The following is a 15611-nucleotide window of genomic DNA, read 5'->3' as shown; positions in this document are numbered from 1 at the left end:
CCCAGATTAAACCAGGTTTAACTATGACAAAACCAGGACTAAAAATGGACTAAGCTGAAACCAGGTCAATAGCCGGGTTTAACTGAACTAAACTGGACTAAGAGGTTTAAAGCTAAACCATGTCTAAACCAGGACTGAAGAAACACCACTCTGACATAAATCACTTTTAAACCTTGACTAAATCAGGTCTAATCGACGACTGAAGCGGGTCTAAACTAAATCAGGACTAAAATCAAAGTACAAAAATAATAAAAATGTCCCAAACTGCAGTGTAGCTGTAAGTTCACTTGAGGATTAGTCATGACAGAGCGAGCTCATATTTGTGTGGATGTACTATAGAGCGGAGGAGTGAGAGGAGAGAGCTGTGAGGCGTTTGCTTCTTCTCATCTTCCTGTCAGTATGTCTCAGTTTGTGTAGAAGGCTCTTAGCACCTCCCGTCTGACTGCGCCAGGAGAGAAATGAAGCTGCCTTCTCATAAAATGTCTGTATCAAAGCTGCACTAGAATCCACACAGACGTCAGGATCATGACGTGTTTGAGTTTCTTCAATGAGAGAAATACTGTTGCATCATACAACTCCACTAAAACTCTCCCTGTACGGCCTGAGAGCTTTAAAGAAATGCTTCTCCAAACATGACAGACATAAACGCCAAAAATCATCATCAGCAGCAGTGGGTAATAGGCTACGAAATTACATTTACAGTTTCCTTTAATATTATGGACTACTACTTTGAGTAAAAGTACCCTCTCGGTAGTGGAACATAACAAAATATCAAAAAAAACATAAAAAAATAAAAAACATTAAAAAATAAAAATAAAAAATTCCAGTAACGTGGATTATTTTTATGTATATTTTAATACATTTGAGAGCAGGTATCTATACTTTCGACTAAAATTATTATTATTTTTTTTATCAATGCAGAAAAGGCTGAAGGTTTATTTTTAACACATTTCTTGTAGGAGTTTGTAGTTGCATGTTTGAGCAAACAAAAATATACAAATAAAAACTGCTAGAAAAAAGTGGTCACTTGTTTCTGTTGAAGAAAATTCAGCCTAAATCTGTATCAAAATCACTTCATTTGAAGCTTTATTAGATCTCAAATTCATCAGTACATCTCAGTACATTTTTATTTTACATTTTAATACTTTAAGTTCGGTAGATTTTTTCATGCAATAATAGTAAGTAGAATAGAAGTATAGTTTCTTTGCTCTGGAATATTTACTTTTACTTAAATAACAAAATAGAGGGCCTAATAATAATAATAATAATAATAATAATAATAATAATAATAATAATAATAATAATAATAATAATGCATAGGTGTTGTTTTTTGTTGTTGTTTTTTTAATAGCACTTTTCTGGACACAGAACATTTTCCATTCACTTCATACCCGGTGGTGATAAGCTACTAGTCTAGCCACAGCTGCCCTGGGACAGACTGACAAAAGTGAGACTGCCAGTCTTTGTCATCTGCCCCTCACTCACACACAGACCACTTTCATACTAGGGAACGTGGGTGAAATGTCTTGCCTAAATACTAGGGCTGTCAACGTTAACGCGTTAACGCATGCGATTCATCACAAAAAATTGATTGCACTAATATATTTTTAACATAGATTAATCACACAATTTATTTTGGCCGGACATGCTCCTCTGTCAAAAGCGCGGATGCAGATGGTGACTTGAAAGGCCACACAGGTTATTAGGTCAGTGATCAGGTCTGTCCATACGCCGATGCAAAGACGGCTAATGAGACTATGACAAGTGTGCTCAGCGGCAAATTTCTCTTCAAAAAACTACCTGACGGGACTTTAGATCAAACTAAGGTAGTTTGCACATATTGTGGCAATGAACTCTCTTTCCACAGAAGCTCAACAAGCTTGAAATACCATCTTAAAGCAAAACACGTGTTTGATTCAGCGGCTAGCAAAGATGCGACTTGTACACCGACAACAAGCCGAGCACGACAAGCAACGCTGGCGGAGTGCACACGCGGCAATGTCGTCAACAAATGTACCACCGATAAGTTGCAAAATATCATGCACATCGCCACAGGTGATCCGTCAAACTACCTTAGAGGGGGACGATTTCTACAACAATAAACGAACTGTACTGTAAATTGTGTTTTTGTCAAAATATTTGGGTCTTCTGTTGAGCAATAATTAACTGCGATTAATTGCGATTAATCAAAATTCTAAAGTGTGATTAATCTGATTAAAAAAAATGTCGCGTTTGACAGCACTTCTAAATACACAAAGACAGTTTTTGTGACTGGCGCCCCCCCGTGGCTCCTGATTTTCCCAGCGTCTCCCATCCAAATCCTGACCAGGCCCGACCTCTGAGCGTCGGAGATTTGACAGGATCAGACTTCGACAAGCCGGTATTGCCACTTCTTCCACCTCTGCTCTTACTTAATGATACTACTTAACGATGTGCGTTAACGTGTGGTAATCCAGAGCCACAGATAAGCTGCGTTCACACGGTAAAATGTGATGATGTCATAGTTTCAGTCAGAGGGCGTGGCCTGTATAAGTCCATGGGAAAATCACTGTTTTTAAAAGAAATCTCCAAGTTTACGATGCACAAACGTTGAACCTCATTTTAAACTATAGAGATTCTAAAATGTCGTGTGTCACATGGACGTAACCTACATCATTCTAAAAGCCTACTCTGGCAACCATCTTTGTGTGGGCTGTCTCCTCCTCTCACACTGGCCCCGGGCTCTGCAGCTGCCTCCTTACAGCTTCACCCGCGCACCACCGCCGTACAATACGAGGTCTTAGCTTCGGTTAAACGCTAATCCCGAGCTGTCACTGGGAGGGCATCAGGCTCGATCAGATGGTAGTGGAATGCGGTTAGAGATAAGTCGTGAAAATCCGTGTGCTGTGAGGTGGAGTCATTATGAGATAGAGGGAATTGACTTAGGAATTTGGTGAGTACACACGAGACAGGACAATGTAACAATTGTCAGAGAAAGTACTTCAAGGCGCTGTACCTGATTTAAAAATGTGAAAAACAGAACTAGTGCATTTGAAACTGTTTGCAGCGGTCTAAAGTTATTCCTTCAGAGCGTCCTAATGATTCACCACGATGAGTTTATAAGAGCTTTTCGCAAATTTCAGACACAAGAGTGGAGTTTTCAAACAACAACGAGCATGCTACTGTGCACTTCCTGACTGGACAATGCAATGTTTCATAATTAGATGCAGACAGAACCCAGAGGACACAAGATCTGAAACTGAAACTGTAGGTGAAACTGCTGTAGGTTAGATGTTGGTCATGTTGTTTTTACGCACTATTGGAAGATGTAGTAGTAGTAGTAGTAACAGTTTATTTTCTTCGGTCAATTAACATAATCATGCATCATGTAACAAAACAAAAAAACAAAAAACACAAAACAAAACAAATTATGCAGTTAGTTATTATTAAAGTTATAGTATGTAACTTTCTGGATGAGCTGCATGATGGAAACACAAAGTTAAAACCACACTTCAGAACTTTCCCCATGGAGATAGGGAAGTTTTATGCCGTATTGTGGAAGATTATAGCCAAAGTTTCCATGGAGACCCTCCTCCAGGCCATCCAAGAGTCAGGTTTGTGGAGATGCAAGCCCGCGCACAGTAAGCATACATGTGTTTTTTCTATAAACTAGTGATGGGCGAGTGGAGCCTCGTGAAGCATTGACACCTCAGTCGCAATATTGTCTCAGATGGTTCGACGTGTCTGAGGCCTCGGAGAAACACTGACCTTTAGTGGACAAATTTAATAATAAGACAATAGTTGTGTGCAGAGCGACACCGTACCTAACAACAACAATAATAATGATGATTTAAAATAATATGTAAAGAGCAACATAAATAACATGTTGTAAATAAGAAAACAGGTATTACCTTGTTTGGTGGAATTAGATCAAAGTGATGCCAAACCATGGATCGCTTTTTTCCACTTGTAGATGCCATTGAAAATGAAAACAAATGCCAAAAGTCGCCAAAATCACCACTAACGTCACACAATACTCCTCACTACCCAACATTTTTAACAAATATTGGTGCATCTTTTATACTGTAGCAGTTTAGCGCTTGTCAAACCACAGAAGTGCGCTGAACACTCTGAAGCATCTGAACAAATCACAGAGCAGAACATTCGCCGAGCCAATGAAACGCTTCGATACACTGAAGCGATTCGACACACAGAGTGAAGCAGTAGGGGGAGGGACCGACACTTCCACACTTTGGTCACGTGAGCGGCTGCTGTGAGACGAGCTAAACCGAGGCAGAGCTTCAGAGTAAACCAGGATTTAAACCAGGTTCTAAAACCAGAAACCAGGACTAAACCAGGTCTAAACCAGACTCTAAACCAGGAGGTCTAAACCAGGACTAAACCAGGTAAACCAGGTCTAAAACCAGCCAGGAGGTCTAAACCAGGACTAAAACGAAGTCTAAAAATCAGGATCTAAAAACTAAACCAGGTCTAAACCAGGACTAAACCAGGACTAAACCAGGTCTAAACCAGGTCTAAACCAGGACTAAAACCAACTTTCTAAACCAGGATTTAACTAAACCAGGCTGCGTGGACCGTGTCTCGTCCTCTTCTATCGAGACTATTTTTTAATAAAGTCTGGGCTTTTTATTTTCTTTTATCAGACAAACTTCTTAAGTGAAGATTTCCTCGTCTTTGCTTCTCTACAGCAAATCAAGTAATCCAAAGTATTCAGATTACATTACTCACTTTAAGTAATTTAATGGATTACGTTACAAACTACATTTTGGGGTATGTAATCTGTAATCTGTAGGGGAATACATTTTAAAAGTCACCTTCTCAACACTGATAACTTAACATTGAGTAGTATCACTTCTACAGCTGATCTACACTTTTCTGGCAATGTAGGAAACACATTTGGATTTTTCCTGGTTTATTCCAGATTTGGTTTAGTCCTGTTTTGATTTAGACCTGCTTTACACATTTTTTTTTCTCTTGACACGACTATTCGACCTACTTAATTTTGCAATTTTCTACTTGCCAACCTCCTCAACGTCAAAGTGTTCCCCTATTTCAGACACGTTCTTGTAACCCGATCCGTTAAATGCAGACTAGTCCACTTTACCGCACTAGCGCAGCGACGTGTTCGCTGACCCCGCGGGCCCTCGTCAACCAAAACAAACATGGCCGCCGCACATGTCCAAGGCCGGGGCCACAGCCGACACTTTGAAGACTTAATGATGTTGTGTTTAGGAGACAGTGTGTGGGCTGTGGTTACGCTGAGAGCAGAGCTTGTTTTTACCGCGTGTTCTTGAAGGCGGCAGACCTCCTCCCACTGCAGGACTAAAGGTCTGCTGCATTCAAGTGTCACGCTGTAATTATCAGCTCATGTTAGATCCACTGTCTGTGCGAGTATTTACATGGAAACGAGGAAAAGAACTGTAAGATAAAGGTGTTCATGTGGGTTGTTTTAATTTGATACATACAACGATTAAAACGTCCATGTTACACGATTTTCTGGTCACAAACAGACCTGGAGTTGTGTTTTGTTTCATTCACACATGTTTAACACACAAACCCTGCACATTTAGGTGGAGTTCTGAGTTTTCTCAAATTGAAAACACTCTATCCACCTTGTGATGTCATGAGGTAATACAAGAAGTGCTCCACTGTGTTTTAAACTCCACACACCTTCACTAGACTCATTTGGATGATTTCAGACCTGGAATTGGCAATTTCTACTGAATAGTCCAGGTTAATTTGGTCTTCCAGCATTCACACAGGGTTCCTACGGTCATGGAAATCCTGGAAAAGTCATGGGAATTGAAAATGTCACTTTCCAGGCCTGTAAAAGTCATGGAATTTTGTAAATACAATGAATGTTTTGGGAAAGTCATGGAATTTTAGTATGTCTTTCATGCAGCTACAGTGTTCTGTTAAGTTCCCATGAGACTATTCTGATTATTTGTGAACATCTGCACCTTTCGTTTAAAAAAGACGACAATAAATGCACAGACAGGATTTTAAACATTAAAAAAACTATAATCCCAAACCATAAGTGAGTGGAAAGAGCTAACATTTCATATTTAGCCCTAAACGTCTAATCAATTCTACACATGTAGGTGCTGTAAAGTCATGGAAAATTCACTGTAGCTCATGAAAAAGTGAAAAAGTTTTGAAATTTTGTCAGTAAAAAAGAGTGGGAACCCTAAGTACACGCAAAAAAAGGAATGTAGGACAAAACACGAGAAGGAAACAGAGAAGGCAAAACATGAGCAACAAAACACAAAGCAGAACAGAAACAAGTCAAATGGGCCAACTGTGACCAATGTAAAAGAAAGAAGCACATTCTGGACTGAGAAAGAGCAAACATCACTGGGACAGAGGAAAACAAACATCATCGCTAGATTCAAGAGGCAATTGAAATACGGAAACATGCCCACGAGACAATAAACCGGGACGAGGGGCTTTTTTACTCTCACACACCTGGGATACTGTCCTGAGGAAGTGGGACTGCAGGTGGCGCTGTTGTCCTGCCTCCACCGGTTGGAAGACAGCACCAAAACCTGTTTAAATCAACGGAACGACACGTCACAGAAACATCACGAGATGAAGAGGAAGAGCACAGGGAACAGAACAAACTGTCAGGATGTAAACAGACTCTTGGTTTGAAAAAAGAACCTAAGAACATGAATCTCTACTGAAATTAAGGTGAAAGGAGCTGTTCACTTGAAAACTACTGCTTCATGACATCACCAGGTGGAACAGCATTTTGAGCTTTGGAGATTTAGACACTGCCAGATTGCTCAAACATGTGTGAATGAAATAAAACACAACTCCAGGTCTGTTTTTGATGACATAACAAAGTTGTAAAGTTGCCTGAAGCTCACATGAGTCAGTTTGTGTAATATAAGACCTTTAATGCCATACAGTGAAACATTACAGGTGAATTAATAACAATCCAGTCGCAAACCTTCCAGCGGAAAAGTTACATACTGCAGCTTTACCTTTAAGTTCTATTTTGGCATTTAGTCTCAGCCTGTATCTGTTTCTAATGGAGTCTTTACACGTTCCCTTCCCATCAGAGTTACAGTATTTCTCAACAGTGTGTGGGTTGACTCCCCCCTGCGGTCCCACCCACCACTCACTCTCCCCCCTCCTCCTCCTCACGATCGCCCCGCTGCGTGGCGTGGGGGTGACGATGTGAGAGCTGACCCCGGACCAGCGGGACGGACCCGGGTGGGATCAGAACCGGCAGCTGGGACAACACGGATCAAAGATGGAAGAGGGAGGGAGGGGAGGGAGTTCATGAGGTCATGCAAGTGGTGAATTACAAAAAGTGCTGTTTCATTTAGTGACTGTTTCTCTCTTTTTCTCCCTACAGTTCCATCGTTTACCTTCACGCCAACAGGTAAGCACATATACACATTTTTTTATTTATTTTTTATCCTGCATAATTTACTGAGGTCAGCATTGGTGTATAAAGCAAACTATAAACATTTAAACTGTAATGAGGTTACAACTGACAAGATAAACCCCATTTTTTGGCTAGAATTCTGGAAACCCGGCGAAGCTTTCTTAGTCCCCGTCCACAGTAGTGCGTATCTGAGTCATTTTCGTTTTAGATGCAGTGTTCGTTCACACTAATCCGATTCAAAATGGCTCCAGAGACGGAACGATCTGGTGCCTCCAGCTCCCACAAATTTATCTGAGTACAGATCTGTTCCAGCACTGTGTGGACACATCAAAACACTGATACACTGGTGTAGGTCTGTGCACCGAGAAGTAATTCACCGCCAAAACACTAAGAGGCTAGAATATCTGTCCATTCATGTGTCTGTGTGTACAACCTGCAGATGTATAATCTCTGAAAAGTTTCACATGAACCATCTCCAACACGACAGAAACACAGAACAGACTCACCATCAGCAGAACACCCCTCTGTCACAGAAAGAACACTCATATTCCACTGAGTCATGTCCTTTAGTCCGACAGAAGCAGAACCACATCACCGCACAATAGTGAGCTGTTTTTTGAGCCCTTAGTTTATGCAAATGAGCCATGTGGATTTAAGTTTTGTTTCTGTAAAACGTAAACAAATCTGCTCAAAGCTGTGTGGATAGTGGAGGTTTGCGGACACAGAAATGAGTCAGTCCTCACTCTGAGCTGCCATGCTCATCTTAAAATCCAGTGTTATGCTAAGTAACAACTGAACCTCGTCATCGGTCCTTGAAAAGTTTTTACACTCACCATCTCCCTCGGCTCAAAATCATCTGCTGCAACTTCAGACTTCCTTGTTTTTACCGCTCACGTGACGAGTGTTTCAGGCGGTTTTGCGTTACTGTGTGGACAGGGAAGGCTTTGATTGCGGACATAGAAACGACGTGTCTGGACGCAGATCGTTCTGATACAGTGATACAGTGATACGTGGATTCGTTTCAGTGTAAATGTAGTCTTAAAGGACACATATGCAAAACTGACACTGAGATTCTAATCATATTATCACATTTCCCCTCGTTGTGAACAGACCTGGATAGACCTGTCACGATTACTATTTCAACTTTCAATATATGAAAGATGATTTTGAGGGTCAGTATTTATAATATGTACATTTTCTTTGCAATAGGGGAGAGACTTTTATCATTTTTACGTGATAAGGTCAGATTTGAGCTGTAGAGAGTTGAATAAATCACTGCTATGGCTGATTATTGCTTCATCTTGCTATTGATTTGTTGCAGCTCAGACCTTTTAATGATACTGTTATTTAATCACTTCACTTGGATTCTCCTGCTTTATGTCAATGGTATACAGTCGTTTCAGTATTATCATTTAACGCAATATTTCTCTGTAGCAATATATATCGTGCTTTAAACATTCTTACCGTGACCATGACTATACCTGGGGTTGTATTGTTGTTATTCACTTTATTCACTGTTTGGTGAATTTTTGTTGAGTAAGTCTCCTCTCTCAAAACATCATAAAAACATGCAGTTTGAAATTTCCAGTTTTTGTGGCATCATAGGTAAAAGTCTGGAGATTTTCAGTGCTGTTTTTAAGTTCATGAATCAAAATCTGAGCATGTTTATGTTAGCATGCTGGGAAAATTTGCTAAAAATAGTATTTACGCTAAACCTCACCCTAACCCCAATTCCCAGTATTGTTATTGGGGAGCACTTCTATGAACTATGTGTAAGGATAGCCATTATTTTAAGTTTTAAAATGTGAAATGCAAAAGCAAAGGCACTCAAGAGCATATTTAATGGCCAGATTAGGTGTCTTGCCCAACCTTAAAAAGCTATAAACTATAAAAGCTATAATGTCTAAGCAAACACTGTGACTTTGGATTATTCATATGAGAAGAATTTGGATGAGACGCTTTGGTGCATAAGATATTTGTTTAAAAACAGTGAGATTGTAACTGTTTACCTTCTGGTTGTCGGTTTAATGCTTAACCTACTGCACCACAATCACCTCCAATCACCAGTTCAAACACATTATAATTCTCTAAAATACAAGAGTGTCTCATGTATGGTATTTTCACTTTCTACCAGATAGAAGCTCTGCACTCAGATGAACCCGCTGTCTCCCATGGGTGTCTTTGTTCAGTGGGTGCTCTGGGGATGCTTGGGTGGGGCCTGAACATGCAAATAAGATACGAGGAGACAATGCAGGCTGGTGTTTGCATGTGGTTCTGTGGCTGTTCACGTTTACCTGCAGGGTACGAGCTTGTGTGTTTAGATGAACACAAAGCTGCGTTAGACAGTTGAACTCATCTGCTCTGGACGTTACACTAAAGATATAAAAGAGTCGTTCAGTTATTTTCATTAAGGATTATTGTAAAGCAAAACAAAAACGTACAACTGCCACACACTATCTCACCGTTTTATTTTCCCCGAGGGGCAGTTTACTCACACTGAGCGGTTAAGTAGAGTAATACCAGAAAAGCTCAAACATGTTAGAGTATTTGGTAACACTTTATAATAACTACACCTTATTTAACCTTAATAAAGCATGAACAAAGACTTAATTAATAATGATTCAAGCTTAGTAACTACTTAATTACAACCTGAATTAGCACTTAATTGCACTTAATTCACCTGTGCTGTAAATAGTTACTCCTAAGTATTTCTTACTTAATTACTCATGAACTAACCATTTGTGTGTACATTTGTAAATGTATATTTAAGTACAAATTTGAGCATTTATTAATGATTAATAAGCCATGAGAGAATGATTTACTAGTAATGCATTATTGTTTCTCTAGAATTTGACCAACCTTAACAAATGCTTAATAAAACATAATTAGTCTTCACTTTAGAAAAGCTCTCAGAAAGACTTAACTAACAGATAACAGCTGCTTGAATGATCATTGCATTGTATTATTAGTAACTCATTCTCTCATAGTTTACTAATCATTAATAAATGCTCACATGTGTACTTAAATATGCATTTGTAAACATGCAAATGGTTAGTTCATGAGTAATTAAGAAGTATCGAGTTACTATTTACAGCACAGGCAAATTAAGTGCAAGTTAAGTGCTAATTCAGGTAGTAATTAAGTAGTTACTAAGCATAAATCATTATTAATTAAGTCTTTGTTCATGCTTAATTAAGGCTAAATAAGGTGTAGTTATTTTAAAGTGTTACCGAGTATTTTTTGAAGATAATGAAGAATTTGAAACTTTGTGTTTATGTGAATGAGTTTTGACTGATTTGCAATGCAAAGTGTTTTGAAAGTTTTTTTTTTTTATTTTTTTTTTTTTATTAGACACTATTATTGATGAAATGTTGTCTCTATAATGACTCTGTACCTGCCTGAGGACGGCAGGTGGACAGGAGTTTGCAACTAAATCTGGCACAGAGCATCTTTTCTATGCATCAAAGTTTTCTGTGCACTGTCTTTGTTTTAAATAAATAAATAAAATGAATAAAAGCATAAATCTCAGCAGCGTCAGAAGCAGAATCATCAGATAGTGTCAGGGCAGTGTGAGGACAGTAACAGCCCTCAGGACAAAAGTGTCCCTCTCCTTGTCTTTCTCTCTCCACTCTGTTTTTGTGAGACGGGACATTCCCTCTGGAACATGTTCTGACATATGTGATGTAGAAATTATTATTACAAGCGTTATTATTACAAGTCTGTAGCATATCAGAGCTAGCATAGATATCTCCAAGACGGGTTGCCATGGATACAGGAAAACAAACTGCTCAAATCAATCAATCACCTTCACTTCTGTCCTTTGAGCTGCACAAACATCGTCAAAAGCCCAAAATGCCAAGCCAAAAGTTCAAGATACAGAAAATCTAAAAAGTTCAAAAACTGCTCAGTGTGTCAGCTAGTCAGCCACAAGAGCAACCAAACACGACCATGGAAAAAAAGAATGAAAATAAAACTTGTGTCTGCAGATTTAACCGTACAAGAGCAGGATACATGCAGTTCCTTTAAAATGACTCACAACATTCATAAATATATTTGTTTTGAAATGAAGTACTTTATTCGTGCAGAGTAAAGTGCAGTGTGGTACATGGACAGTGTTGGGAAGGTGACTTTTAAAATGTATTCCCCTACAGATTACAGATTACATACCCCAAAATGTAGTTTGTAACAGAATCCATTAAATTACTTAAGGTGAGTAATGTAATCTGAATACTTTGGATTACTTGATTTGTTGTAGAGAAGCAAAGACGAGGAAATCTTCATATAAAAAGTTTGTCTGATAAAAGAAAATAAAAAAGCCCAGACTTTATTAAAAATATTATTGATAGAAGAGGACGAGACACGGTCCACGCAGCATGGTTTAGTTAAATCCTGTTTTAGTCCTGGTTTAGTCCTGGTTTAGACCTGGATTAGTCCTGGTTTAGTCCTGGTTTAGACCTGGATTAGTCCTGGTTTTAGTCCTGGTTTAGTCCTGGTTTAGACCTGGTTTTAGTCCTGGTTTAGACCTGGTTTTAGTCCTGGTTTAGACCTGGTTTAAACCTGGTTTAGACTTGGTTTTAATCCTGCTTTAGACTTGGTCTTAGTCCTGGTTTAGTCCTGCTTTAGACCTGGTTTTAGTCCTGGTTTAGACCTGGTTTTAGTCCAGGTTTAGACCTGGTTTTAGTCCTGGTTTAGTGTCTGGCAATGAGTGGAATTACAAAATTACAAAAACAAAAAACAAAAAAAGGAATATAGCCCAAAATGTGAAAATAGGAACATACTGCTGTGTAATCCATTTATTTCAACAAAGTAACTGTAATCCAATTACCACTCACTGAAACAGTAACTGTAACTGAATACAGTTGCTCATAATTTGTACTCTTACATAACTCTGGTCCATGTAATCTGTTACTCCCCAACACTGTACATGGACACAGTAAATCGTGTGGCTCCAGAGGAGACACTAAATGTCACATCTTCTTTTCTCTAAATCCTGTTGATCCTAATCTATAGAACCAATCCTACAACACCTCCATCTGCCCTCTCTCCCTCCACACACGTCCCTCTCTCCCATTTTCCCCTCCTCTCCTTCTCTTTCCTCCTCTCTCCCCTCTCTCTTTCTCTCCTCCTTCTCATTATCCATCTCTCCATCTCCTCCTCTCTTCCCTCACTCCCTCTATTCATTCCTCTCTCCTCTTATCTCCTCTCTCCTCCCTCTTTCTTGTGCTTATAGTGGAAATTAAACTTTTTCTTCTTCTCTATCTGTTCTTCACACACTCACACAAGCTTCAGAAAACATCAACGCTGTAGGATCTCTAAGCTGCTTATACCTTTTCTCCGCTGACTCCTCGTCCTCCAGTTACTGGGTGGCTAAGAACGAAACCCAAATACAAAAAGGAATCAGAGAAGAACATAAAAAAAAATAAAAATAAAAAATAAATAAATAAATAAATAACAGCAACAACAACTATTATTATTATTTATTTATTTATTTTTATTATACTTTCTTTTTAAAATCACAAGAAAATCGAATGTTACAGTAAATACTTCATATCGGCTGCATGGAAACAGAGCAAAGGATCATGGTCTATGTAGTTCCCTCTGTTTTTAGCAACGCCACAAAACAGTGCACGTTTAGTTCAGGAGTAAAGTATTTATTTTATAGTAAAAGTGTGTGGTAATACTCAGAGACTGGTGAATGTTACACCTGTTGTATTTCATAGTATTTTGTTGATGGTCAAAGTACTCATGTAGTATTTTCCTGTGTGTGTTGCAGTGGCCTATCAGAGAGGAGGGGAGGGCGTGAGCAGCGCCGGGAGGTAAGACTTAATCTTATATTTGGAATGTCATATTATATTGATGAACACACTCATTTTATATTTTATTTACACTTTTAATTGTATTTTAGTGTTAATTATTTTATGACAAATGAGCTTTATGGTATGACCAGTACTAATACTGCTGCAACTGCTTCTACTGCAACTGCTACTACAGCCACTACTACATCAACTACTACTAATACTATTACTGCAACTACCACCACTGCTACAATCACTACACTACTACTGCTACTACTACTACTACTACTACTACTACTACTACTACTACTACTACTACTACTACTACTACTACTACTACTACTACTACTACTACTACATCCAGAACTACATGATAACTACTACAGCCACTATTACTACAATTACTATTACTACCATTACTACTACTACTATATCAACTACTACATCAGCTACTACAACTATTACTACAACTAAGACCAATGCTACAATTACTAGTACTACTGCTACTACTACTACTACTACTACTACTACTACTGCTACTACTACTACTACTACTACTACTACTACTACTACTACTACTACTACTACTACCACCACTGCTAAAATCACTACATTACTACTTCTACTACTACTGCTGCTACTACTACTACATCCATAACTACATGATTACTACAGCTACTATTACTACAAGTACCACCACCTCTACAATTACTACTATTACTACTACTATCGCTACTACTACTACATCCACTACATCAACTGCTACTACTATTACTACAACTACCACCACTGCTACAATCACTACTACTACTACTACTACTACTACTACTACTACTACTACTGCAACTGTTACTATTACTAATACTAACACTAACACAATTGCTGTTACTATAACTACTACCACAACTACTACTGCTACTACTGTTACTGTACTACTACTATTACTATAAAACTACCACCAGTGTTACAATCACAACAACAACAACAACAACTACTACTACTACTACTACTACTACTACTACTACTACTACTACTACTACTACTACTGCTACTATAAAACTACCACCACTGCTACAATCACTACCACTGCTACTACTACTACTAACACTAACACAACTGGTATTATACTATTACTACTACCACAACTACTACTGCTACTACTGCAATTATTATTAGTACTGCTAGAGCTACTTCATCTACTATCTACTATATACCTCTTACTATTACTGCTGCTATGATGATGATGATGATGATTGTACACAATGTATTACAACAAAATACAATTTCAAATGTTTCAAATGAATTTCTGTACAAACTGTGAACTCAAATCCACATGTTCACCTCACGTCTGTACAACAGTATCTGTCCACCAACACAGAATAGAACATGAAACTCCAAACAAAGCCTGCAGAGATGCACACACACACACACACACACACACACACACGCACACACACACATACAGAGCAGGGCAGGGCAGGTGCAGTGCCCTCAGGCAGACACTAGGGGGAGTGCTGTGACTTCTCATTGCAGTGGAGGAGCTGGAGCAGAGACAGGGACAAAGACAGGTGCATGCTCAGGAGGCGCCTCAGAATATACACTCCTCCTCCTCCTCTTCCTCCTCTTCCTCCACCTCTCATCTTTCTATCTCCTCCTCTTTGGAAATAAGTGAATAAATAAATAAATACATAAATAATACAAAAATCAATGAAATAAACTCTACTCTACAGCTCCTTTCTTCAAAATAAATAAATAAATAAGTGTTGAATCTTATATAAGTGATACGGTGATACTGTATGTCTTCCTCCCCTCCACTTTTGCTCTCCTTCGTCTCCTCCGCTCTTCATCTCCTCTTAAAATTAAACAAAATAAAATGTTGTTGCTTCTTGATTCTTCATCTCTCCACATTTCCTTTCCTCCTCCACTCCTTTCTTCCGCCCTTCCTCCTCTCCTCCCCTCGTCTTCGTCCTGTCCTCGTCTTCTCCTCCACTCCTCCTCTCCTCCAGCAGGCTGTGCCGGAGCTCCACCAGAGCTCGCTCCCGGTTACACCCAGCCTCGGTGCTGTGTGAGGGGGCAGAGTGGGCCTGTGTCTGGGGAGGGGCTGGTGTGTTTTGGTGGAGATGTGGTGGAGCTGCAGGCGAGGATTCTGTTTGTCTGTGTGGAGTATGAAGACAATAAGAGAGCGACTAGAAGCATCTGAAGCAGACAGTGTGCCTGTGCACGCTCTATAGTTAGAGTCTATGACAGCCGTGGATCATTCTGTTATCATTCAGACATTTGGATTGAAATTGGACATAAATTGCAATACTCGTCTAAAATGACCTAATAAATGAACCGTGATAGAAAAGTGTGGTGTGTAACAGGAGCTGACGTCCCTGTAATCACACCGTCATGACAACAAAGCACCACATGCTGTATGT

General features: G+C 39.2%; 1 protein-coding gene across 1 annotated transcript in view; it reads left to right on the top strand.

Annotated features, from left to right (window-relative positions):
• Positions 1 to 15611, top strand: part of LOC110172732 (roundabout, axon guidance receptor, homolog 1 (Drosophila)) — a 413603-nt gene that overhangs the window by 361880 nt on the left and 36112 nt on the right. The window contains 2 exon segments of the mRNA XM_055166979.1: positions 7364 to 7390; positions 13170 to 13212. Of these exon segments, the coding sequence (XP_055022954.1) occupies positions 7364 to 7390; positions 13170 to 13212 (70 nt within the window).

Source organism: Boleophthalmus pectinirostris, unplaced genomic scaffold (genome assembly GCF_026225935.1).
Source record: "Boleophthalmus pectinirostris isolate CB_2022bp ecotype Guang Dong unplaced genomic scaffold, ASM2622593v1 HiC_scaffold_9, whole genome shotgun sequence".
Taxonomy (NCBI): Eukaryota; Metazoa; Chordata; class Actinopteri; order Gobiiformes; family Gobiidae; genus Boleophthalmus; species Boleophthalmus pectinirostris.
This window is presented reverse-complemented; position numbering and strand designations above follow the sequence as displayed.